The sequence below is a fragment of the Alosa sapidissima genome, chromosome 11, assembly GCF_018492685.1.
Source record: "Alosa sapidissima isolate fAloSap1 chromosome 11, fAloSap1.pri, whole genome shotgun sequence".
Taxonomy (NCBI): Eukaryota; Metazoa; Chordata; class Actinopteri; order Clupeiformes; family Clupeidae; genus Alosa; species Alosa sapidissima.
The window spans coordinates 17,312,639-17,337,638 of record NC_055967.1 but is presented as its reverse complement, the minus strand read 5'-3'; the positions used below and the strand labels follow the sequence as shown (position 1 = coordinate 17,337,638).

The window sequence follows — 25,000 nt, the reverse complement described above, 5'->3', positions numbered from 1 at the left end:
GTGCGTATGTGTGTGCGTGTGTGTGTGAGTGTGTGTGTGTGTGTGTGTGTGTGTGTGTGTGTGTGTGTGTATAATGAGGGTTGTCTGGAGTGAGGTGTGTGAATTAAGGAGGGAAGGGAGTAGAGGAGGAGGACAGGGAGTCACATGTTCCTCTGGGAGAGCCCTCTCTGGCAGTCTGACCAAAAACTGTCAAAGCTGAGCTCATCTGACTGTCGGAGAAATGGCTATAGAGGACAGAGAGAGAGAGAAAGAGGGGGGGGGGCACATTCTGATTCTGCTGTGAGCACTAACAGGACAGCCGCAGCCTTAGCTGCCAAAAGACCCCCCTCTCTTTTCCTCTCTTCTGCTCCCTCTCTTCTTCCCTCTTCTCCTCTCTTCTGCTCCCTCTCTTTTTCTCTCTTCTCCTCTCTTCTTTTCTATTCTGCACCCTCTCTTCTCCTCTCTTCTCCTCTCCTCTCATCTCCTCTCTTCTGCACATCACTATGCCTGTGCTATTCACTGAGGATGAATTATGAATTTGCTGCATGTTCCTTCTCTCAGTCTGTACTGGGCTATTTGAGGAGAATAGAGGGGCGCCCTCTAAAAGCAGCCAGTACCAGGACTGCGTCAGATGGAGTGGGGGGTGGGGGTAGAGAAGGATAGGACGGGGTGCAGAGTGGTGGTGTGTGTGTGGTTTGAATGGTGTGTGTGTGGTGTGTGTGGGGTTGTGAGGCAGGATAGGATGGGGTGCAGAGTGGTGGTGTGTGTGTGGTTTGAATGGTGTGTGTGTGGTGTGTGTGGGGTTGTGAGGCAGGATAGGATGGGGTGCAGAGTGGTGGTGTGTGTGTGGTGTGTGTGGGGTTGTCCGGCTGCACTAAGAAAAATGAGAATGAGATGAGGAGGAGGTAGGTGTGTGTGTGTGGGGGGGGGGGGGGGGGGGGGGGGGTTTGAGCTCACCTGAGAGGTGTGTCTCCCTGGAGACGGGCGCTTGCCTCCGCCACACCTGTTTGAACTGGACCACACCCCGCAGCACGTTTCGCAGCTTCCCCCACAGGAAGTAGCCCCCTCTAGTGGTGGAGGGCCACGTGCTCTCCAGGACCGCCTGTGGGAAGAAGGGAAAGAGAGAGAGAGAAAGAGAAAGAGAGAGAGAGAGAGAGAGAGAAGTTGAGGGATGGGGAGAAAGGATTAAAACACCTGCTCAGAAATCAAACCCTTACAAGACATAGTGCATTACAAAATCCAACAAAGACAATCTATCATATTTTCATATTAAAGAGAAAAAGATAAAATAGATAGAGTGACACACAGGTAAAGAGACAGAGATAGAGAAGGCCTGGAGAAGAAGCCAGAGAGAGAGAGAGAGAGAGAGAGAGAGAGAGAGAGAGAGAGAGAGAAAAGAAGAGATCCTCTGAGATTAGTTGAGTTAATTCTGTTGTGCGACCCACTCATTATCTCACATAGACTGCCTACCCTCTCAAGGACTGCCCGTAATTACCACCACCGAATTCAATCTAATCTCTGCTGGACATACAGTAGTGTGTGTGTGTGTGTGTGTGTGTTTCGATGGGTGTGGGTGTGTGTGTGTATGTGTGTGTGTGTGTGTGTGTGTGTGTGTGTGCAGGCATGAGTGTCCCACTCAAAGAGATCATTCCAAGATATTTGGAAACTAATTACCGGACAGAATGAATTTCATCCTGAAACCATGGAAACCAATTACATCTGCTGTGCATTGCATTGCAGCTTGATTACAGACTTTTGTGTCTCACTTCCATAATATACCACTTGCACATTTTCATAATATGACTCCAACAACACATAACTTCATGCCACTTAAATAATCAGTGCCCTGTCCAAACCCACAGGCTAATCCTGTGACACGGTTTGGTAGCCTGAGTTGATACACTTTAACTCTACTCTAATAGAACAAGAAAAGAGTAGAAATACTGCAAAGTATTTAAACATACTAGAAATAGATTGACCCTGTTGTAGTAGTCATAGGTGTGTGTGTGTGTGTGTATTTGTAGCACTGACCCTGTTGTAGTAGCCATAGGTGTGTGTTTGTGTAGCACTGACCCTGTTGTAGTAGCCATAGGTGTGTGTGTTCGTAACACTGACCCTGTTGTAGTAGCCATAGGTGTGTGTGTGTGTGTGTGTGTGTGTGTGTGTGTGTGTAGCACTGACCCTGTTGTAGTAGCCATAGGTGTGTGTGTTCGTAACACTGACCCTGTTGTAGTAGCCATAGGTGTGTGTGTGTGTGTGTGTGTGTGTGTGTGTGTGTGTAGCACTGACCCTGTTGTAGTAGCCATAGGTGTGTGTGTTCGTAACACTGACCCTGTTGTAGTAGCCATACAGTCCTGTAGGTGTGTGTGTGTGTAGCACTGACCCTGTTGTAGTAGCCATAGGTGTGTGTGTGTGTGTGTGTAGCACTGACCCTGTTGTAGTAGCCATATATGTGTGTGTGTGTGTGTGTGTGTGTGTGTGTGTGTTTGTACTGACCCTGTTGTAGTAGCCATAGGTGTGTGTGTGTGTTTGTAGCACTGACCCTGTTGTAGTAGCCATAGATGCGTGTGTGTGTGTGTGTGTGTGTGTGTGTGTGTGTACTGACCCTGTTGTAGTAGCCATAGGTGATGGCATTGGGCTGGACTCCGGCCTTCTTCATCTCAAACAGGACGCGCACAGCCAGCACCGGCTGACCATACTGCCCACAGAGCTGCATCAGCACCCGGTAACACACCTACAGCAGTGTGGGAAACACACACACAGACACACACACACACACACACACAAACAGACACAAACACACAGACATGGACACAGACACAACACATACAGGTAGACACACACACACACACACACACACACACACACACACACACACACAAACAGACACACAGACATGGACACAGGCACATACAGGTAGGCACACACACACACACACACACACACACACACACACACACACACACACACACACACACACACACACACACACAGAGAGAGACACCATGATTAATCACTCACACTCTTTTATTTCAGGCTTTAGGCCATCTCTTAATCACTGCTCTTAATAACCTCTTTTCCCATCACTTCTCCTCTCTCTTCCCCTTGACTGCTGTATGCTCACTCCTCTCTAAGCACGTTAATGTTGATGGATCGCTCCTCTACAGTCACTCTCTCTCTCTCTCTCTCTCTCTCTCTCTCTCTCTCTCTCTCTCTCTCACACACACACACACACACACACACACACACAGCTGAGCTGTACTGCTGCTGCTGCCATTTGGGAATTCTCTGGTGGATTATTTTGTTGGGGGCTATATATATACAGCACTGTAAGTCACTTCAGATAAAAGCATCTGCTCAATGTCTACTGTACATAGAAATACAATATACATTATTGAGTCCAAGTCCACATTACGTTTCTATATAATGTATGTATGTGGATTGTATAATATACAATATCTGTAAAGTATACACATCAGTTCAACCCCAAGGGCCGAGGACCACCCCAGTGTGGCCCTGAGGAAGCCACTTAACACTAGGCTGCTCTACAGGACTGTTCCTGTGCCACTTAACACTAGGCTGCTCTGCATAGACCGTCCCTGTAGTTCATTTGAAGCCACTTAACACCAGGCTGCTCTGCAGGACTGCCCTTGTAGTTCATTTGAAGCCACTCTGAATGATAGTGGCAGCTAAATGACCAATAACATAATGGAACAACTTCCACCAAGCACCTTTGATCAGTAACAGATAGTGTCATTTAATGTATATGTGACTCCATGCAAATGTAATGTCATGTATATGACTCAATGTAAATGTATTAAATGTATGACTCCATGCAAATGTAATGTCATGTATATGACTCCATGTAAATGCAGGTGCGTGCGGTCACCTCGTCGGGCGGCTGCAATTTCTTGTCCTGCATGCTCCGCAGGAGGTCGTAGGCGGTGCGCAGTGCCCGCACCTTGGAGTGGCATTCGCTGGTGTAGGCGGGCAGGCAGATGAACCACAGGCCGTGGCAGTGCCGCAGCAGGCACTTGGACCACATCTGCGGGATGGAGGAGTATGTCTTGGCCATCTTCTGGGCCAGCTTGATCTCCTGCAGCGGACACGGGAGGGAGGAGGAGGAAGGGGGGGGTGGGCGAGAGAGGAGGAGGAGGAAGGGGGGGTGAGCGAGAGAGGAGGGGAGTGGAGGGGGCAAGAGAGCGGATTTAGTGAAACACACTGAGCTAAGAGGATGCAACACCTGAAGAAACTACTGGATATATGGGCCAACTGGAGGCGCATAATATTTTAACAACTGTGTGTGTATGGTGTTGTGTACATGTGTGTGTCTGTGTGTGCGTGTTTGTGTATGTGTGTGTGTGTACAGCAGTGTGTGTGTGTGTGTGTGTGTGTGTGTGTGTGTGTGTGTGTGTGTGTACACTAACCTGCTTGGAGCGCCGGAAGATTGCCGAGGGGCTGGTGGGGCTGCCATGTCTGGCTGTGGTGGTTGCCATGGAAACGTGCTGCTCCTCCTGAGACTGGCAGAGCTCGGCGCTCAGAGCGGGAAAGCCGGCGTAACTACGGCAACACAAGACCATCACTTACTCACCTTATGTACATTAACACACAACATACTACACACACACACACCTACCCACAGTGTCCAGAACCACACAATACACACACCCATCCACACACCATTGTACCATGCAACATAAAGCATGTATGTGTGTTGGGTATGCTCTGGGCATGTATGTATGTTGTGTACTGTATGCTCTGGGCACGTATACATGTGTGTTGGGTATGCTCTGGGCATGTATGTGTGGTGGGTACTGTATGCTCTGGGGACGTATGTGTGGTGGGTATGCTCTGGGTATTTAATGCTATTTAAAGCTGAGCTGTTTCTACATTAGCTGTGTGTCATTGTCATGGAAACAGGCCAGAGGTTACCCAGCCCAGCTCTCCAGGTCTTTGTGCCTGTAAATTGGGTTGGTGGCATCTCTTAGGGTCTATAGGTCTCTGTGCCTGTAAACTGGGTTGGCAGTGCCAGCCTCTCCTGCTCTATAGGTCTCTGTGCCTGTAAACTGGGTTGGCAGTGCCAGCCTCTTCTGCTCTATAGGTCTCTGTGCCTGTAAACTGGGTTGGCAGTGCCAGCCTCTCCTGCTCTATAGGTCTCTGTGCCTGTAAACTGGGTTGGCAGTGCCAGCCTCTCCTGCTCTATAGGTCTCTGTGCCTGTAAACTGGGTTGGCAGTGCCAGCCTCTTCTGCTCTATAGGTCTCTGTGCCCCATGTCAAGGCCACACCCATGAAGTGCGGAGCCTGGGAGCGAGGACCTCTACTGTAGCGTAAGGGCTCCTGGACAAAACCGTCTGTGAAAGGCACTGAACGGAGCGGGAAATGTAGGTCAGACGGAATCCCGCGATGCCATACAGCCCAAGGTCAGACTACACACACATTAGGAAAATTGCTATAAAACATGTATGGCATGCCACACGGCGCCAGGAGAAAAAGATTAGCCTCCGAGCACATGTCTCCTACTATCACACATGACTGTGTTAGGAAGCTGATGTTTAGGATTGTGGAGAGAAAGGAATCTCATGTGATATAACCAAAAAATTAGACTGCTAACAGAATAAAGAAAAAGACTGAAATATTATAATGTGCTGTCACACACACACACACACAGACACACACACACACACATTGCTTCCACTCTTCAGTCACAGAGTGCACTGGCATTAGCACTTAAAACGCTTTGTTAGAGTTACTGTGTGTGTGTGTGTGTGTGTGTGTGTGTGTGTGTGTGTGTGTGTGTGTGTGTGTGTGTGTGTGTGTGTATGTATGTGTGTGTATGTGTGTGCGTGCGCATTGTTAGAAACCCACAATGCCATAGCTCAAAGTCATCTTACTGGGACACGGCCTGACAATAGCGGTAAATCCTGGAATAATGGAGGCTTTTAATTTGCGCAAACTGTCTCCCAGGAGTGTGTATCATGGCGGGCTCGGGCTTGTGATGGCAGGAGAGTATTTGTGTAGACAGCGCTTCCCTGGAGAGATTTGCTGTCGACTGTAAACCTCCAGAGAGGATTATTCTAGCTTGGTTACAGATGCCTAGAGTATTTTATCACCATCATTATTATTTTACTATCTAGTAGCCGAGAGGGACCGTTATTGGCGTTCCTTTGATTGCATGCTAGCTATGTGTGTGTCATATTGTCTAGAAGTTTGTGTATGTGTGTGTGTGTGTATATGTGTAGCTGTACATAAGCCTTGTATGATTCATTAGCTGATTATCAGTGCATGACCGTGGCTATGCATGCATGAATGTGCATGTGTATGCCAATATGTATGCATGAGTGTGTATGCTGCACAGTATGTGTTAGTGTGTGCTCTGTATGCACATTGGCATGTTTATGAGACAGTTTGATTTAAAGAGTGCTAAAAAATGGCTCCAGTCTGCATGTGTGCAAGGGTTTTAGTAGGTGTGTGTGTGTGTGTGTGTGTGTGTGTGTGTGTGTGTGTGTGTGTGTGTGTGTGTGTGCATGTGTGTGTATGCATATGTCTAAGTGTGTGTGACTGTGTTTGTGTGTGTGTTGTACCTGTAGCGTGCTGTGGGCTCCTCTGGGGGCATTTCTGGGGGGGTGATGAAGACGGTGTGTTCACTGCGGTGGGACTTATCCAGCTCAATGAGCCGAGCGTCCTCTAGCTTCTCACTGTCCACCTGAGGACACACACACACACACACACAAGTACGTCAGTCGCATGAACACATCATTACACACACATGCATGCACGCACACACACACAAACACACACACACCAACACTTCATCCTATATGTACATACAGTAGTACATCATTGCACACTCACACATGCACAGACACACAGACACACAGACACACACACACAGACACACACACACACACACACACACACACACACACACACACACATACACAGAAACAAACACAAATCAAAATCACGTAAAAATCATCAAATGTCTTTAATGCTTTTTCACTTTAATCTGAAGGAAACACACACACACACACACACACACACACACACACACACACACACATGATTAAAGACAGCCAGAGCCACACCCATGCCATGACATGCACAAGCTGCCCCCCCCCCCCCCCCCCCCCCCCCCGTCATGTCTGGGCAGTGGCCGTGCTGCGCTCCACACACACTAATGCACTAATGCAAAGCCACTGGAAACAGAGCAGCTCCCTGGGGTCTCACACCCCATCCAGTATCACTCATCGGGCACAGGCCACACTGATCCCAGATCATCCATCACACACCAGCCACAAGGAGGAGAATGAGGAGGAGGTGGGTGGAGTGGCTAGATTGATCCTGGATCACATTAGACACAAGGACGAGGAGGAGGACGAGGAGGAGGAAGAGGAGGGGAAAGGGGGGCCAGATTGATCCCAGAACTGGGTTGGCAGTGCCAAGACTAACCATCCACTGATTCCAGATCAGACATCAGAGATTAGGAGAAGAATGAAAAGGGAAGACTGATCCCAGATCAGAGATCACATCAGACCGGACAAGAAGGAGCAGTGGAGGAGGAGGAGGAGGAGGAAGAGGAGGAGGAGGGCAGTTCTGTCAGATCAATGGCTCTGGGCCCAAATGACATCACCGTGTTGTCTTAATCCAGACTGGGCCTCAGCCCTGCAGGCAACCAACATCAGTGAGAGAGAGAGAGAGAGAGAAAGAGAGAGACTAGTCTGATCCAGCCAGCTCTCTCTCTCCCTCTTTCTCTCTCTCTCCCTCTTTCTCTCTATCTCTCTCCCTCCTTATATCTCTCCATCTCTCCCTCCACCCTCCAATCCAATCCTCAGCCATCTGCTGCCTCCACCCCATGCTCGCTGACCTGCTCTTAATTCGGCCGCGCCACACTGCAGCTCTGGGGACATGAGACCATTACCGCTGGCTGCACTGATGCCATGACGACGGCGACGGCGGCAGCGGCTGGCGGGGCGGGCTGACACACTGGCGTGCCGCTTGGCACTCGGAGCACAGCCTAAGTCGACCGAGCGTCTGTCTGGCTGCCTCCGCTAGCGACCTCATACTTCAGAGGACACATGCGCACAGTTGGACGATGAGCAGCAGCAGGGGCTGTTTTCTTAATACACTTGCGTGCTCTGCACTGCTTTTGATTCTATAAAGCCGTGTTAAAACAGACCTATAAAACAACACATAAAACCCTCGTCTAGCCATTGTTGAAGCCCACAAGCATGTCCTCTGGTAGGTTTCTGTGCTAACAGCAAGGCGCTGACGTGTTCTGTCTTGTTGACCAAAACAGTGTCCTAGAATTCCCTGACCACTGTGGCCTGTTTGTGCAGAGCGTTTTAGACGGGGTGGACAATAACTGTTTGGCCGGGATTGAGCGGAGCTCCACGAGGCTAACGAGTCGTCAGGGGGGCCTCTCCGCAGGCAAAACAATGGGATTGTCATAAATGATGAGGCCACCAGCCCTGCGTGACCTGGATTGCACTGGGCAGAGGGTCCGTGAGCTGACCTGCAGCTCTCCGCAGGACAATAGCAGACTCTCAGGGAGGGCACTTATGCTGGTAGTGCGGCGTGGATAACAACAGCAGAGTGCTGGGGAAGCCACTGGCCTCTACTGGCCCTACTTCTGCTGAGCCCAATGATGGGCAGGCGCTGGACTGACGGACCAGCCAGAGAGCTGAGTGACCTGGTTCAGCTGTCTCCTGTGCTCATGAGAACTGTGGGGTGGGCTGGCCAGAGACTAGTCAGAGAGCTGAGTCTGCAGGGCTAAGCTGTCTCGTGTTCTCTCAGAGTGCTGCTTGGAACCCCATGATGGGGGTGGACGCAGGCTGTAGGGAGCAGGCAGAGCACTAGGAGGGGCTGGGTTTGTTGGACTGGACTGGACTGGACTGAAGGGTCAGGCAGAACACTAGGGGAGAGCTGGGTTTGTTGGACCGGCTGTCTGCTCCTCTCTCCGCACTGCTGAGCCAAATGATGGGGTAGATGCTGACCGGAGGACCGGACAGTCTCTTCTATTCCACTCTGCCGAGTGGATGATTCGCTCAGCTGGTATTCAGGCCACAGGGGTGGACAGGGGTGTAGCCCATGCTCGACCTTCACTGTGTCGCCTCCGTGAGCTCTGCAGCAGACCGCCTGCTGGGGTAGCGTTAGCTAAATCAATCACCCTTTGGCAGCCTTTCCACAGCACACAGCATATTAATGCCAAATATAGCTGCAAGCAGCAATGAGGGGGCCAAGCAGTGAGATCAGCAGGCCAGATTAACCATGTAACTCAATGCCGTTGCATCAGACATATAGCCTTAAGCAGTCACAGCAAGTTCCATGCCATACAAACCAAGATTGGCTGAGTTACAAGGTCAAGTTTCACATCAAAACATAACTGATTTTGTGGGGCTGAACCAGGGCTGAGTGTCGCCGCCCCCTCCCCCAGCCAGCCCACCGCCGCAACCGCCCCTGCCCATCCCACCCCGTCCCACCCTTGCACGCACACATTAGAATGAACTAGATGGAACTTGCGGTCATCAGTTTCACATCAAAAATAAAAGATTGACTGAGATATGATCACACTTGCTGTGATTTGAACACAGAGGTCAAAAATTGACGTCATAGGGTGTGTGGGGGTGTGAACTCGGCTTGGCCCAAGGATTCCAATGATACCTCATTTTGCCATTCGAGTCAACAGGTCAAAAGTTACGTCCGTGAACACAAGTCCAACTTTGGCCTGCTGGTGGCGCTAGAGCGCTTGAGGTGCCGGCATGAAACTTGGTGAAATGAATTATTGGACTGTCCCCAATTAGTGTGCAAAATTGTATAACTTTTTACCAGACGGTTCTATGGGCTGCCATTGACTTCCATTGCAAAATAATGCGCATCAGCAACTACTGGCCAAAATGCATTTTTGTCAATTACGGAGCCCCCTAGAGGTCAAATGTCACCAAATTTCTTGAGCGTCCTCCCGATGTGGTCTGAGGTACATGTACTAAGTTTGGTTTTGATACATGAAAGCGTTACTGAGATATGAAATCACTTCCTGTTTGGCGGCTTCGCCGCAAATTTTGATTGGCTGGTACAGGCCAAAGCTTCTGTCAATTGTTCCAGAAAGCAATGCACTCATCAGGCATGGTCTGAAGATGGTCTCTGCCAATTTTGGTGAGCGACAGATGAAATGTGTGACCTGCCAAAACTTTTTTGTGTTTTTGATTTAATCCAATATGGCGGCCGAATCAATTACGATGACATCACAAGTTGGCTTGGGTCGGCCTAAGGACCTTCAACAGTAGTAGCAGACACCACTAGTGGGTTTCAATTCTAAGCACAACTGCTGCTACAGGCCAAAAGGCATGTTTCTTAATTACAGCGCCCCCTAGAGGTCAAAGGTCACCAAATTTGTTGAGCGTCCCCCTGATTGGGTCCTGAGACCATGGACTAAGTTTGGTTATGATAGATCAATGGGTTGCTGAGATATGAGCTCACTTCCTGTTTGGCGGCTTCGCCGCAAATTTCGATTGGCTGTTACGCACGAACGGTTTTAGTTCCGGAGACAAAAAGCAGTGCATTAATGAGGCATGGTCTGTAGATGATATCTGTGAAGTTTGGTGTCGATCGGACAAAATTTGTGACCTCTGATACGTTTTAAGACATTTTGATGAAATCCAAAATGGCGGAAAATCCATCATGGCGGAAATTGACGTCATAGGGTGCGTTGAACTCGGCTTGGTCCAAGGATTCTAACAATACCTAATTTTTGACAATCGGATCAACAGGTCAAAAGTTACGTGCGTGAACGCACATCCAACTTTGGCCTGTTGGTGGCGCTAGAGCGCTCAAGGTGCCGGTATGAAACTTGGTGAAATTAATCATGAGAATGTCCCCAATCAGTGTGCCAAATTTCAGAATTTTTCACCAGACGGTTCTATGGGCTGCCATTGACTTCAATGACGGAAGCGTAATAATAATAATAATAAATATAGCTGCAAGCAGCAATGAGGGGGCCAAGCAGTGAGATCAGCAGGCCAGATTAACCATGTAAATCAATGCCATTGCATCAGACATATAGCCTTAAGCAGTCACAGCAAGTTCCATGCCATACAACCCAAGATTGGCTGAGTTACAAGGTCAAGTTTCACATCAAAACATAACTGATTTTGTGGGGCTGAACCAGGGCTGAGTGTCGCCGCCCCCTCCCCCAGCCAGCCCACCGCCGCAACCGCCCCTGCCCATCCCACCCCGTCCCACCCTTGCACGCACGCATTAGAATGAACTGGATGGAACTTGCTGTCATCAGTTTCACATCAAAAATAAAAGATTGACTGAGATATGATCACTCTTGCTGTGATTTAAACACAGAGGTCAACAATTGACGTCATAGGGTGTGTTGAACTCGGCTTGGCCCAAGGATTCCAATGATACCTCATTTTGACATTCGGGTCAACGAGTCAAAAGTTACGTCTGTGAACACACGTCCAACTTTGGCCTGTTGGTGGCGCTAGAGCGTTTGAGGAGCCGGCATGAAACTTGGTGAAATTAATTATTGGGCTGTCCCCAATCAGTGTGCCAAATTGTATAACTTTTTACCAGACGGTTCTATGGGCTGCCATTGACTTCCATTGCAAAATAATGCGCATCAGCAACTACTGGCCAAAATGCATTTTTGTCAATTACGGTGCCCCCTAGAGGTCAAATGTCACCAAATTTCTTGAGCGTCCTCCCGATGGGGTCTGAGGTACATGTACTAAATTTGGTTTTGATACATGAAAGCGTTGCTGAGATATGAAATCACTTCCTGTTTGGTGGCTTTGCCGCAAATTTCGATTGGCTGGTACAGGTCAATGCTTCTGTCAATTGTTCCAGAAAGCAATGCACTCATCAGGCATGGTCTGTTGATGGTCTCTGCCAATTTTGGTGAGGATCCGCTGAAATTTGTGACCTGCAAATACGTGTACGTGTTTTTGATTAAATCCAATATGGCGGCCGAATCAATTACGATGACATCACAAGTCGGCTTGGGTCGGCCTAAGGACCTCCAACAGTATTACCAGACACCACTAGTGCATTTTAATTCTAAGCAAAACAGCAGCTACAGGCCAAAAGGCATGTTTCTTAATTACAGCGCCCCCTTGAGGTCAAAGGTCACCAGATTTCTTGAGCATCCCCCTGATTGGGATCTGAGTCCATGCACCAAGTTTGGCTTTGATACATGCAAGGGTTGCTGAGATATGAGCTCACTTCCTGTTTGGCGGCTTCGCCGCATGTTTCGATTGGTTGTTACAGCCGAATGCTTCTGTCAATTGTTCCAGAAAGCAATGCACTGATAAGGCATGGTCTGTAGATGGTCTCTGCCAATTTTGGTGAGGATCCGCTGAAATTTGTGACCTGCGAAAACGTATACGTGTTTTTGATTAAATCCAATATGGCAGCCGAATCAATTACGATGACATCACAAGTCGGCTTGGGTCGGCCTAAGGACCTGCAACAGTATTACCAGACAGCACTAGTGCGTTTTAATTCTAAGCACAACAGCAGCTACAGGCCAAAAGGCATGTTTCTTAATTACAGCGCCCCCTAGAGGTCAAAGGTCACCAGATTTCTTGAGCGTTCCCCTGATTGGGTCCTGAGACCATGGACTAAGTTTGGTTATGATAGATGAATGGGTTGCTGAGATATGAGCTCACTTCCTGTTTGGCGGCTTCGCCGCAAATTTCGATTGGCTGTCACGCGCGAACGGTTTGAGTTCCGAAGACGAAAAGGAATAACTTTTGTGAGGCTTGATGTGAATATCAAGTGTGTCAAGTTTGGTGTTGATCGGACAAAATTTGTGACCTTTGAAGACTTTTTAGTGTTTTTGATGAAATCCAATATGGCGGAAAATCCATCATGGCGGAAATTGACGTCATAGGGTGCGTTGAACTCGGCTTGGTCCAAGGATTCCAACGATACCTAATTTTTGACAATCGGCCATACGGGTCAAAAGTTACGTGCGTGAACGCACGTCCAACTTTGGCCTGTTGGTGGCGCTAGAGTGCTCTAGGTGCCATCATGAAACTTGGTGACATTAATCATGGGACTGTCCCTTATCAGTGTGCCAAATTTCACAACTTTTCACCAGACGGTTCTATGGGCTGCCATTGACTTCCATTGCAAAATAATGCGCATCAGCAACTACTGGCCAAAATGCATTTTTGTCAATTACGGAGCCCCCTAGAGGTCAAATGTCACCAAATTTCTTGAGCGTCCTCCCGATGTGGTCTGAGGTACATGTACTAAGTTTGGTTTTGATACATGAAAGCGTTGCTGAGATATGAAATCACTTCCTGTTTGGCGGCTTCGCCGCAAATTTTGATTGGCTGGTACAGGCCAAAGCTTCTGTCAATTGTTCCAGAAAGCAATGCACTCATCAGGCATGGTCTGAAGATGGTCTCTGCCAATTTTGGTGAGGATCCGCTGAAATTTGTGACCTGCGAAAACTTGTACGTGTTTTTGATTAAATCCAATATGGCGGCCGAATCAATTACGATGACATCACAAGTTGGCTTGGGTCGGCCTAAGGACCTTCAACAGTAGTACCAGACACCACTAGTGGGTTTTAATTCTAAGCACAACTGCTGCTACAGGCCAAAAGGCATGTTTCTTAATTACAGCGCCCCCTAGAGGTCAAAGGTCACCAGATTTCTTGAGCGTCCCCCTGATTGGGTCCTGAGTCCATGTACTAAGTTTGGTTATGATAGATGAATGGGTTGCTGAGATATGAGCTCACTTCCTGTTTGGCGGCTTCGCCGCAAACTTCGATTGGCTGTTACGGGCGAACGGTTTGAGTTCCGAAGACGAAAATGAATAACTTTTGTGAGGCTTGGTCTGAAGATCAAGTGTGTCAGATTTGGTGTCGATCGGACAAAATTTGTGACCTTTGAAGACTTTTTAGTGTTTTTGATGAAATCCAAAATGGCGGAAAATCCATCATGGCGGAAATTGACGTCATAGGGTGCGTTGAACTCGGCTTGGTCCAAGGATTCTAACAATACCTAATTTTTGACAATCGGATCAACGGGTCAAAAGTTACGTGCGTGAACGCACATCCAACTTTGGCCTGTTGGTGGCGCTAGAGCGCTCAAGGTGCCGGTATGAAACTTGGTGAAATTAATCATGAGACTGTCCCCAATCAGTGTGCCAAATTTCAGAACTTTTCACCAGACGGTTCTATGGGCTGCCATTGACTTCAATGACGGAAGCGTAATAATAATAATAATAATAATAATAATAAGAAAACTAACAAACACAATGGGTGCCTTCGCAGCTTCGCTGCTTGGCCCCCAATAAATATAGCTGCAAGCAGCAATGAGGGGGCCAAGCAGTGAGATCAGCAGACCAGATTTGCCATGTAAGTCAATGCCGTTGCATCAGACATATAGCCTTAAGCAGTCACAGCAAGTTCCATGCCATACAACCCAAGATTGGCTGAGTTACAAGGTCAAGTTTCACATCAAAACATAACTGATTTTGTGGGGCTGAACCAGGGCTGAGTGTCGCCGCCCCCTCCCCAAGCCAGCCCACCGCCGCAACCGCCCCTGCCCATCCCACCCCGTCCCACCCTTGCACGCACACATTAGAATGAACTAGATGGAACTTGCTGTCATCAGTTTCACATCAAAAATAAAAGATTGACTGAGATATGATCACACTTGCTGTGATTTAAACATAGAGGTCAACAATTGACGTCATAGGGTGTGTTGAACTCGGCTTGGCCCAAGGATTCCAATGATACCTCATTTTGCCATTCGGGTCAATAGGTCAAAAGTTACGTCCGTAAACACAAGTCCAACTTTGGCCTGTTGGTGGCGCTAGAGCGCTTGAGGTGCCGGCATGAAACTTGGTGAAATTAATTATTGGACTGTCCCCAATTAGTGTGCAAAATTGTATAACTTTTTACCAGATGGTTCTATGGGCTGCCATTGACTTCCATTGCAAAATAATGCGCATCAGCAACTACTGGCCAAAATGCATTTTTGTCAATTACGGTGCCCCCTAGAGGTCAAATGTCACCAAATTTCTTGAGCGTCCTCCTAATGGGGTCATGAACATATGTAGTAAGTTTGGTGATGATACATGGCAGGGTTGCTGAGATATGAGCTCACTTCCTGTTTGGCCGCTTCGCTGCAAGTTTCGATTGGCTGTTACAGCCGAATGCTACTGTCAATCGTTCCAAAAAGCGATGCACTGATAAGGCATGGTCTGAAGATGTTCTCTGCCAATTTTGGTGAGGATCCGCTGAAATTTGTGACCTGCGAAAATTCGTACGTGTTTTTGATTAAATCCAATATGGCGGCCGAATCAATTAAGATGACATCACAAATTGGCCTGGGTCGGCCTTAGGACCTCCAACAGTATTACCAGACACCACTAGTGCGTTTTAATTCTAAGCACAACAGCAGCTACAGGCCAAAAGGCATGTTTCTTAATTACAGCGCCCCCTAGAGGTCAAAGGTCACCAGATTTCTTGAGCGTCCCCCTGATTGGGTCCTGAGTCCATGCACCAAGTTTGGCTTTGATACATGCAAGGGTTGCTGAGATATGAGCTCACTTCCTGTTTGGCGGCTTCGCCGCAAATTTCGATTGGCTGTTACGCGCGAACGGTTTTAGTTCCGAAGACGAAAAGGAATAACTTTTGTGCGGCTTCGTCTGAAGAGCATGTGTGTCAAGTTTGGTGTTGATCGGACAAAATTTGTGACCTGTGAAGTTTTAGTTTCACTTTCACTAAAATCCAATATGGCGGAAAATCCATCATGGCGGAAATTGACGTCATAGGGTGCGTTGAACTCGGCTTGGTCCAAGGATTCCAACGATACCTCATTTTTGACAATCGGCCATAGGGGTCAAAAGTTACGTGCGTGAACGCACGTCCAACTTTGGCCTGTTGGTGGCGCTAGAGTGCTCTAGGTGCCATCATGAAACTTGGTGACATTAATCATGGGACTGTCCCTAATCAGTGTGCCAAATTTCACAACTTTTCACCAGACGGTTCTATGGGCTGCCATTGACTTCAATGGCGGAATAATAATAATAATAATAAGAACAAATAGAAACACAATGGTTGCCTCGCAGCTTCGCTGCTTGGCCCCCAAATATAGCTGCAAGCAGCAATGAGGGGGCCAAGCAGTGAGATCAGCAGGCCAGATTTGCCATGTAAGTCAATGCCGTTGCATCAGACATATAGCCTTAAGCAGTCACAGCAAGTTCCATGCCATACAACCCAAGATTGGCTGAGTTACAAGGTCAAGTTTCACATCAAAACATAACTGATTTTGTCGGGCTGAACCAGGGCTGAGTGTCGCCGCCCCCTCCCCCAGCCAGCCCACCGCCGCAACCGCCCCTGCCCGTCCCACCCCGCCCCACCCTTGCACGCACGCATTAGAATTAACTGGATGGAACTCGCTGTCATCAGTTTCACATCAAAAATAAAAGATTGACTGAGATATGATCACACTTGCTGTGATTTAAACACAGAGGTCAAAAATTGACGTCATAGGATGTGTTGAACTCGGCTTGGCCCAAGGATTCCAATGATACCTCATTTTGCCATTCGAGTCAACAGGTCAAAAGTTACGTCCGTAAACACAAGTCCAACTTTGGCCTGTTGGTGGCGCTAGAGCGCTTGAGGTCCCGGCATGAAACTTGGTGAAATGAATTATTGGACTGTCCCCAATTAGTGTGCAAAATTGTATAACTTTTTACCAGACGGTTCTATGGGCTGCCATTGACTTCCATTGCAAAATAATGCGCATCAGCAACTACTGGCCAAAATGCATTTTTGTCAATTACGGAGCCCCCTAGAGGTCAAATGTCACCAAATTTCTTGAGCGTCCTCCCGATGTGGTCTGAGGTACATGTACTAAGTTTGGTTTTGATACATGAAAGCGTTGCTGAGATATGAAATCACTTCCTGTTTGGCGGCTTCGCCGCAAATTTTGATTGGCTGGTACAGGCCAAAGCTTCTGTCAATTGTTCCAGAAAGCAATGCACTCATCAGGCATGGTCTGAAGATGGTCTCTGCCAATTTTGGTGAGGAACAGATGAAATTTGTGACCTGCCAAAACTTTTTTGTGTTTTTGATTTAATCCAATATGGCGGCCGAATCAATTAGGATGACATCACAAGTTGGCTTGGGTCGGCCTAAGGACCTTCAACAGTAGTACCAGACACCACTAGTGGGTTTTAATTCTAAGCACAACTGCTGCTACAGGCCAAAAGGCATGTTTCTTAATTACAGCGCCCCCTAGAGGTCAAAGGTCACCAAATTTCTTGAGCGTCCCCCTGATTGGGTCTTGAGTCCATGGAATAAGTTTGGTTATGATAGATCAATGGGTTGCTGAGATATGAGCTCACTTCCTGTTTGGCGGCTTCGCCGCAAATTTCGATTGGCTGTTACGCGCGAACGGTTTTAGTTCCGAAGACAAAAAGCAATGCATTAATGAGGCATGGTCTGTAGATGATATCTATGAAGTTTGGTGTCGATCGGACAAAATGTGTGACCTCTGATACGTTTTAAGTGATTTTGATGAAATTCAAAATGGCGGAAAATCCATCATGGCGGAAAATGACGTCATAGGGTGCGTTGAACTCTGCTTGGTCCAAGGATTCCAACGGTACCTCATTTTTCAAAATCGGATCAACAGGTCAAAAGTTACGTGCGTGAACGCACGTCCAACTTTGGCCTGTTGGTGGCGCTAGAGCCCTCGAGGAGCCGACATGAAACTTGGTGAAATTAATCAAGGGCCTGTCCCCAATCGGTGTGCCAAATTTCACAACTTTTTACCATACGGTTCTATGGGCTGCCATAGACTCCCATGGCGGAAGCGTAATAATAATAATAGGGAAGAAAACATAGAATCACTATGGGTTGCCTCGCAGCTTCGCTGCTTGGCCCCCAAATATAGCTGCAAGCAGCAATGAGGGGGCCAAGCAGAATAGGCCGGAGTAGCTACGGCGACAAGATAGAACTCAGCAGACACCCGTGATCAACAGGGCTGAAACAGGGCTGAGTATTGCCACGCCTCCGCCAGCCAGCCCCCCCACCTAATCACCCCAGCCCGTCCCACCCCATCCTGCCATGCCCTTGCACGCACGCATTAGAATTAACTGGATGGAACATGTTGTCATCAGTTTCACATCAAAAAATAAAAGATTGATAAAACAAATCAGCAACTACACATCAAAATGCAATATTGCTAATTGCAGCACCTCCTACAGGTCAAAGGTCACCAAATTTTTTGAGCGTCCTCCTAATGGGGTCATGAATCCATATAGTAAGTTTGGTTATGATACATGGCAGGGTTGTTGAGATATGAGCTCACTTCCTGTTTGGCGGGTTCGCCACCAATTTTGATTGACTGTTACAAGCGAATGCTTTTGCCAATTGTTCCAGAAAGCAATATATTGATAGATTATGGTCTGAAGATGGTCTCTGCCAATTTTGGTGAGAATCCGCTGAAATTTGTGACCTGTGAAAACTTGTACGTGTTTTTGATTAAATCCAATATGGCGGCCGAATCAATTACGATGACATCACAAGTTCACTTGGGTCGGCCTAAGGACCTCCAACAGTGTTACCAGACACCACTAGTGCATTTTAATTCCAAACACAACAGCAGCTACAGGCCAAAAGGCATGTTTCTTAATTACAGCGCCCCCTAGAGGTCAAAGGTCACCAGATTTATTGAGTGTCCCCCTGATTGGGTCATGAGTCTATGCACCCAGTTTGGCTTTGATACATGCAAGGGTTGCTGAGATATGAGCTCACTTCCTGTTTGGCGGCTTCGCCGCAAATTTCGATTGGCTGTTACAGCCGAATGCTTCTGTCAATTGTTCCAGAAAGCAATGCACTGATAAGGCATGGTCTGAAGATGATCTCTGCCAATTTTGTTGAGGATCCACTGAAATTTGTGACCTGCGAAAATTCGTACGTGTTTTTGATTAAATCCAATATGGCGGCCGAATCAATTACGATGACATCACAAGTTGGCTTGGGTTGGCCTAAGGACCTCCAACAGTATTACCAGACACCACTAGTGCGTTTTAATTCTAAGCACAACTGCTGCTACAGGCCAAAAGGCATGTTTCTTAATTACAGCGCCCCCTAGAGGTCAAAGGTCACCAAATTTCTTGTGCGTCCCACAGATTGGGTCCTGAGTCCATGGAATAAGTTTGGTTATGATAGATCAATGGGTTGCTGAGATATGAGCTCACTTCCTGTTTGGCGGCTTCGCCGCATATTTCGATTGGCTGTTACGGGCGAACGCTTTGAGTTCCGAAGACGAAAAGGAGTATCTTTTGTGAGGCTTGGGCTGAAGATCATGTGTGTCAAGTTTGGTGACGATCGGACAAAATTTGTGACCTGTGAAGTTTTAGTTTCACTTTCACTAAAATCCAATATGGCGGAAAATCCATCATGGCGGAAAATGACGTCATAGGGTGCGTTGAACTCGGCTTGGTCCAAGGATTCCAACGATACCTCATTTTTGACAATCGGGTCAACAGGTCAGAAGTTACGTGCGTGAACGCAAGTCCAACTTTGGCCTGTTGGTGGCGCTAGAGTGCTTGAGGTGCCATCATGAAACTTGGTGACATTAATCATGGGACTGTCCCTAATCAGTGTGCCAAATTTCACAACTTTTCACCAGACGGTTCTATGGGCTGCCATTGACTTTAATGGCGGAATAATAATAATAATAATAATAATAATAATAATAATAAGAACAAATAGAAAAACAATGGGTGCCTTCGCAGCTTCGCTGCTTGGCCCCCAAATATAGCTGCAAGCAGCAATGAGGGGGCCAAGCAGTATAGGCCGGAGTAGCCACGGTGACAAGATTGAATTCAGCAGATACCCGCCATCAACACTTTCAACAAGTTTAATATGAAAACATACTTGATTTTGTAGGGCTGAAACAGGGCTGAGTATTGTCATTGCCTCCGCCAGCCAGCCCCCCACCTAATCATCCCTGCCCGTCCCACCCCGTCCTGGCACGCCCCGCCCTTGCACGCACGCATTAGAATGAACTGGATGGAACATGTTGTCATCAGTTTCACATCAAAAAATAAAAGATCGATAAAACACATCAGCAACTATAGATCAAAATGCAATATTGCTAATTGCAGCACCCCCTACAAATCATAGATCACCAAAGTTTTTGAGTGTCCTCCTATTGGGGTGATGAATCCATGTAGTAAGTTTGGTTATGATACATGGCAGGGTTGCTGAGATATGAGCTCACTTCCTGTTTGGCGGCTTCGCCGCAAATTTCGATTGGCTGTTACGCACGAACGGTTTTAGTTCCGAAGACAAAAAGCAATGCATTAATGAGGCATGGTCTGTAGATGATATCTATGAAGTTTGGTGTCGATCGGACAAAATGTGTGACCTCTGATACGTTTTAAGTGATTTTGATGAAATCCAAAATGGCGGAAAATACATCATGGCGGAAAATGACGTCATAGGGTGCGTTGAACTCGGCTTGGTCCAAGGATTCCAACGGTACCTCATTTTTCAAAATCGGATCAACAGGTCAAAAGTTACGTGTGTGAACGCACGTCCAACTTTGGCCTGTTGGTGGCGCTAGAGCGCTGGAGGTGCCGGCATGAAACTTGGTGAAATGAATTATTGGACTGTCCCTAATTAGTGTGCCAAATTGTATAACTTTTTACCAGACGGTTCTATGGGCTGCCATTGACTTCCATTGCAAAATAATGCGCATCAGCAACTACTGGCCAAAATGCATTTTTGTCAATTACGGAGCCCCCTAGAGGTCAAATGTCACCAAATTTCTTGAGCGTCCTCCCGATGTGGTCTGAGGTACATGTACTAAGTTTGGTTTTGATACATGAAAGCGTTGCTGAGATATGAAATCACTTCCTGTTTGGCGGCTTTGCCGCAAATTTTGATTGGCTGGTACAGGCCAAAGCTTCTGTCAATTGTTCCAGAAAGCAATGCACTCATCAGGCATGGTCTGAAGATGGTCTCTGCCAATTTTGGTGAGGAACAGATGAAATTTGTGACCTGCCAAAACTTTTTTGTGTTTTTGATTTAATCCAATATGGCGGCCGAATCAATTAGGATGACATCACAAGTTGGCTTGGGTCGGCCTAAGGACCTTCAACAGTAGTACCAGACACCACTAGTGGGTTTTAATTCTAAGCACAACTGCTGCTACAGGCCAAAAGGCATGTTTCTTAATTACAGCGCCCCCTAGAGGTCAAAGGTCACCAAATTTCTTGAGCGTCCCCCTGATTGGGTCTTGAGTCCATGGAATAAGTTTGGTTATGATAGATCAATGGGTTGCTGAGATATGAGCTCACTTCCTGTTTGGCGGCTTCGCCGCAAATTTCGATTGGCTGTTACGCGCGAACGGTTTTAGTTCCGAAGACAAAAAGCAATGCATTAATGAGGCATGGTCTGTAGATGATATCTATGAAGTTTGGTGTCGATCGGACAAAATGTGTGACCTCTGATACGTTTTAAGTGATTTTGATGAAATTCAAAATGGCGGAAAATCCATCATGGCGGAAAATGACGTCATAGGGTGCGTTGAACTCTGCTTGGTCCAAGGATTCCAACGGTACCTCATTTTTCAAAATCGGATAAACAGGTCAAAAGTTACGTGCGTGAACGCACGTCCAACTTTGGCCTGTTGGTGGCGCTAGAGCCCTCGAGGAGCCGACATGAAACTTGGTGAAATTAATCATGGGCCTGTCCCCAATCGGTGTGCCAAATTTCACAACTTTTTACCATACGGTTCTATGGGCTGCCATAGACTCCCATGGCGGAAGCGTAATAATAATAATAGGGAAGAAAACATAGAATCACTATGGGTTGCCTCGCAGCTTCGCTGCTTGGCCCCCAATAATAAGAAAACATAGAAACACAATGGGGCTTCGCAGCTTCGCTGCTTGGCCCCCAATTACAGTACTCGCTATGTGTGTCCTGCTCCACTAAGCAATATCATCTACATTTAACAAGTGTAAATAGTATAAATGCATTAGGACCACCACTACACCGCATTGCATTTTATGCTGCAGACAGGCCTACGTGCATGCACACTCACACACACATACTCACACTCACATACACACACACACACAGAAACACACACACACACACACACACACACACACACACCAAGCAAGAGGACCTACTCCAGAGGTCCACCCATTCAGTCTCTAGTCTTTAATCCCGCTGTGCTAAACACAACCCCCAAAACACAACCCTCTAATTCCCTCAGTCACCTTGGGGGGAAAAGGCACCACAGCCCAAACAAAATGGCATCCCATAGCGCAACACAGCACAGGACAGCATCAGGCAGACCAGCGCCGAGGGCAGAGCAGACCACAGCAGGATAAACTCTGGTGTGTGTGTGTGTGTGTGTGCCTGCAGACGTCCCTCGGCGTAATTAAGACGTTAACTCTGAAGGGAGATTCCGGTTTCATGAGCTGGAGTTCACGAGTGCACAGCGGAGAACAGAGCAGCACATGAACACGCTGTTCTCCATGCGCCACAGCTGGGGGAACAGAACATCATATCCTCCACACACACCCAAGAGCCACGAAGCACACATTTGAGTGTGTGTGTGTGTGTGTGTGTGTGTGTGTGTGTGTGTGTGTGTGTGTGTGTGTGTGTGTATGGGGAATATGAAGGGTGAAATGGGCTTAATGTGACCATGTGTGGGCGTGCACATCTGTACACACACGGTGTGTGTGTTTGCTTATGAGTGGCCGTGCACTTTTGACGGTATCTGCATGTGAGTGTGTGTGTTTGCATGTTTGTGTGTTTGAGTGTGTTTTTGCATGTGTGTGTGTTTGAGTGGGTGCTTGTGTGTGTGTGTGTGTGTGTATGTTTGAGTGTGTGCTTGTGTGTGTGTGTGTGTGTGTGTGTGTGTGTGTGTGTGTGTGTGTGTGTGTGTGTGTGTGTGTGAGTGAGTGTGTGCTTGTGTGTGTGTGTGTGTGTGTGTGTGTGTGTGTGTGTGTGTGTGTGCTTGTGTGCACATCTGTGTATGCCTCTGGATGCCTGTATGTGTGTGTCGTAGCGATGGCAGCTGACTGACACCCCGCCAGCCTTTATGAGACTCCGCACCCTCTGCCCCCCTGAATCCCCCTGCTGACAAGCTCAACCAGCGGCACACACAGCTCTCTCCTCCCATCCATTATTCATGCTGGCGGGATGGGCCGGGAGTGTCTTAGCTGTTTGCGCTGAGTGCTGTCTGCAGCAGAGCTATGGCGGTGTGTTATTTATTTAATATTGCACGCTCCCATCACAAACTCACAGAGACAGCCCAGCCGCCCAGGCTCCTCAGGCCCTTGCCAAACGCGTTCGAGCATTTTGAATCTCTCCCTTTTTCTTCTGCCCCAAACCCCCCCACCCCCCCCAACCCCTCCCCCGCCCAGATACACCCATCTACCAATCCCGAACTCCATGGCACACCGCGCAAGAAGCCTCTCTCTCACTCGGCAAGAAGTCACTGTCACGATCTCGGACGGCCCTGATTTCTCAAAACGATTACTCTGGCTTCACTCCGAGAAGCAAAACGTCTCTCTCCCTCTCAGCTGCTGTGATCCTCAGATCCTCCTCCTCCTCCTCCTCTCCACCTGGATGCTGTTGAGACGAAAGCGCTCGGTGCGCTACGCCTCCCCAGAGAACGCGTTCGTATCTGCATCGCTAAGACACTTGGGAGGGAGGGAGCCGATCATAGAGATATCAAAGGGGGGGGGGGGGGGGGTGATCAGTCATTCTAAGCGTCGCAGAGAAAAACATCTCCCTTCCCATCACTGCAGCTTGGCTCTGAGAGGAACAACAACCTGTCTCTGGGTCTCTGTGGCTTACCTTGCCTCCCTTCTCCGCTCCGAAGAGCTTTCCACGCAAGCAGTGAACAGAGATGAGAGAAGAAAAACAAAAGAAAAGAAAGAAAAAGGTGGAAGAGAGAAGCAGAGAGAGAGAAAACTTGTTTAGACTGGAAATAGCACAGAGAAAGCCAAGGGGATACAAGTGCAGGAAAAGTGGCCCTGCTGCTAAAAATAAAATAATGACAAACAAATTCTTTCAGGAGGAAAGTGGAAATGTTAGTCAGCAATGTGGGCGCAATTATTTGTCTTTTACGGTAACTTAGTCCTCACTCTGCCCTTGATGTTAATCATCATTATCTCTTAGATCCTTCTCAAATACTGTGATGATTCAGAGTGCTTCAATGTAAACACACAACTCTAAAATGTTTCTAAAAAGAAATGTTACCTTGTCGACGCAGTCGTCGAAGAAGGCCAAGCTGGCGTCTTTGTCGCTGACGAAAGAGCATTCCTCAATAAACCGGATGAACATCTGGGTCTTGGTCATGAGCGAGTAGAACTTCTGGTGCGAGCGATCACGGCTCTTCAGAAAGCCTGCGGAAATCAGACAGGCAGTCAGCGAGAGGAGAGATCGGGACAGAGATCGAAGATAAGGGAGAGAGATCGGACATAAGGGAGAGATCGGAGATAAGGCTGTCAGCGAGAGGAGAGATCGGGGGGGGGGGGTATGAGATAAGAGGGTGAGGGGGAAACACATGTTCTCTCACACAGATACAGTCGCAAGGCTGTGAACCCCAGCGGCCTCGTTATAATTCACCTGTCGCTAGCAGGCCATCTATTTCTCTCCCCCGCGAGACCACATGAAAGGCCAGAGATGTGTGAGAACTTAGTGGCCGATATTTATCTTGCTCTGTCAGAAAACCTGACCGCCCGAGACCTAAGCGCCGATGTTACGCAAGACAGCCAGCGAGCCGGCGGACTCGGCCTTTCTGGGGTGCTTATGTAAGAGGCAGCAGATGTGCAGAGAAATGTTCTATTAATCACAAAGGATTCTGCTGGACATGTCAGCCGAGCCTAATTTCCACTGGGGCTGTGCACAGTGTGTGTGTGTGTGTGTGTGTGTGTGTGTGTGTGTGTGTGTGTGTGTGTGTGTGTGAGTGAGTGTGTGTGTGTGTGTGTGTGTGTCTCTCTCTCTCTC

General features: G+C 47.9%; 1 protein-coding gene across 1 annotated transcript in view; it reads right to left on the bottom strand.

The window, feature by feature from the left end:
* The window catches only part of dennd4a (DENN/MADD domain containing 4A), a 62,608-nt gene that overhangs the window by 15,863 nt on the left and 21,745 nt on the right, over positions 1 to 25,000 (bottom strand). The window contains 7 exon segments of the mRNA XM_042110210.1: positions 937 to 1,081; positions 2,585 to 2,713; positions 3,869 to 4,075; positions 4,407 to 4,539; positions 6,561 to 6,682; positions 23,846 to 23,872; positions 24,251 to 24,396. Of these exon segments, the coding sequence (XP_041966144.1) occupies positions 937 to 1,081; positions 2,585 to 2,713; positions 3,869 to 4,075; positions 4,407 to 4,539; positions 6,561 to 6,682; positions 23,846 to 23,872; positions 24,251 to 24,396 (909 nt within the window).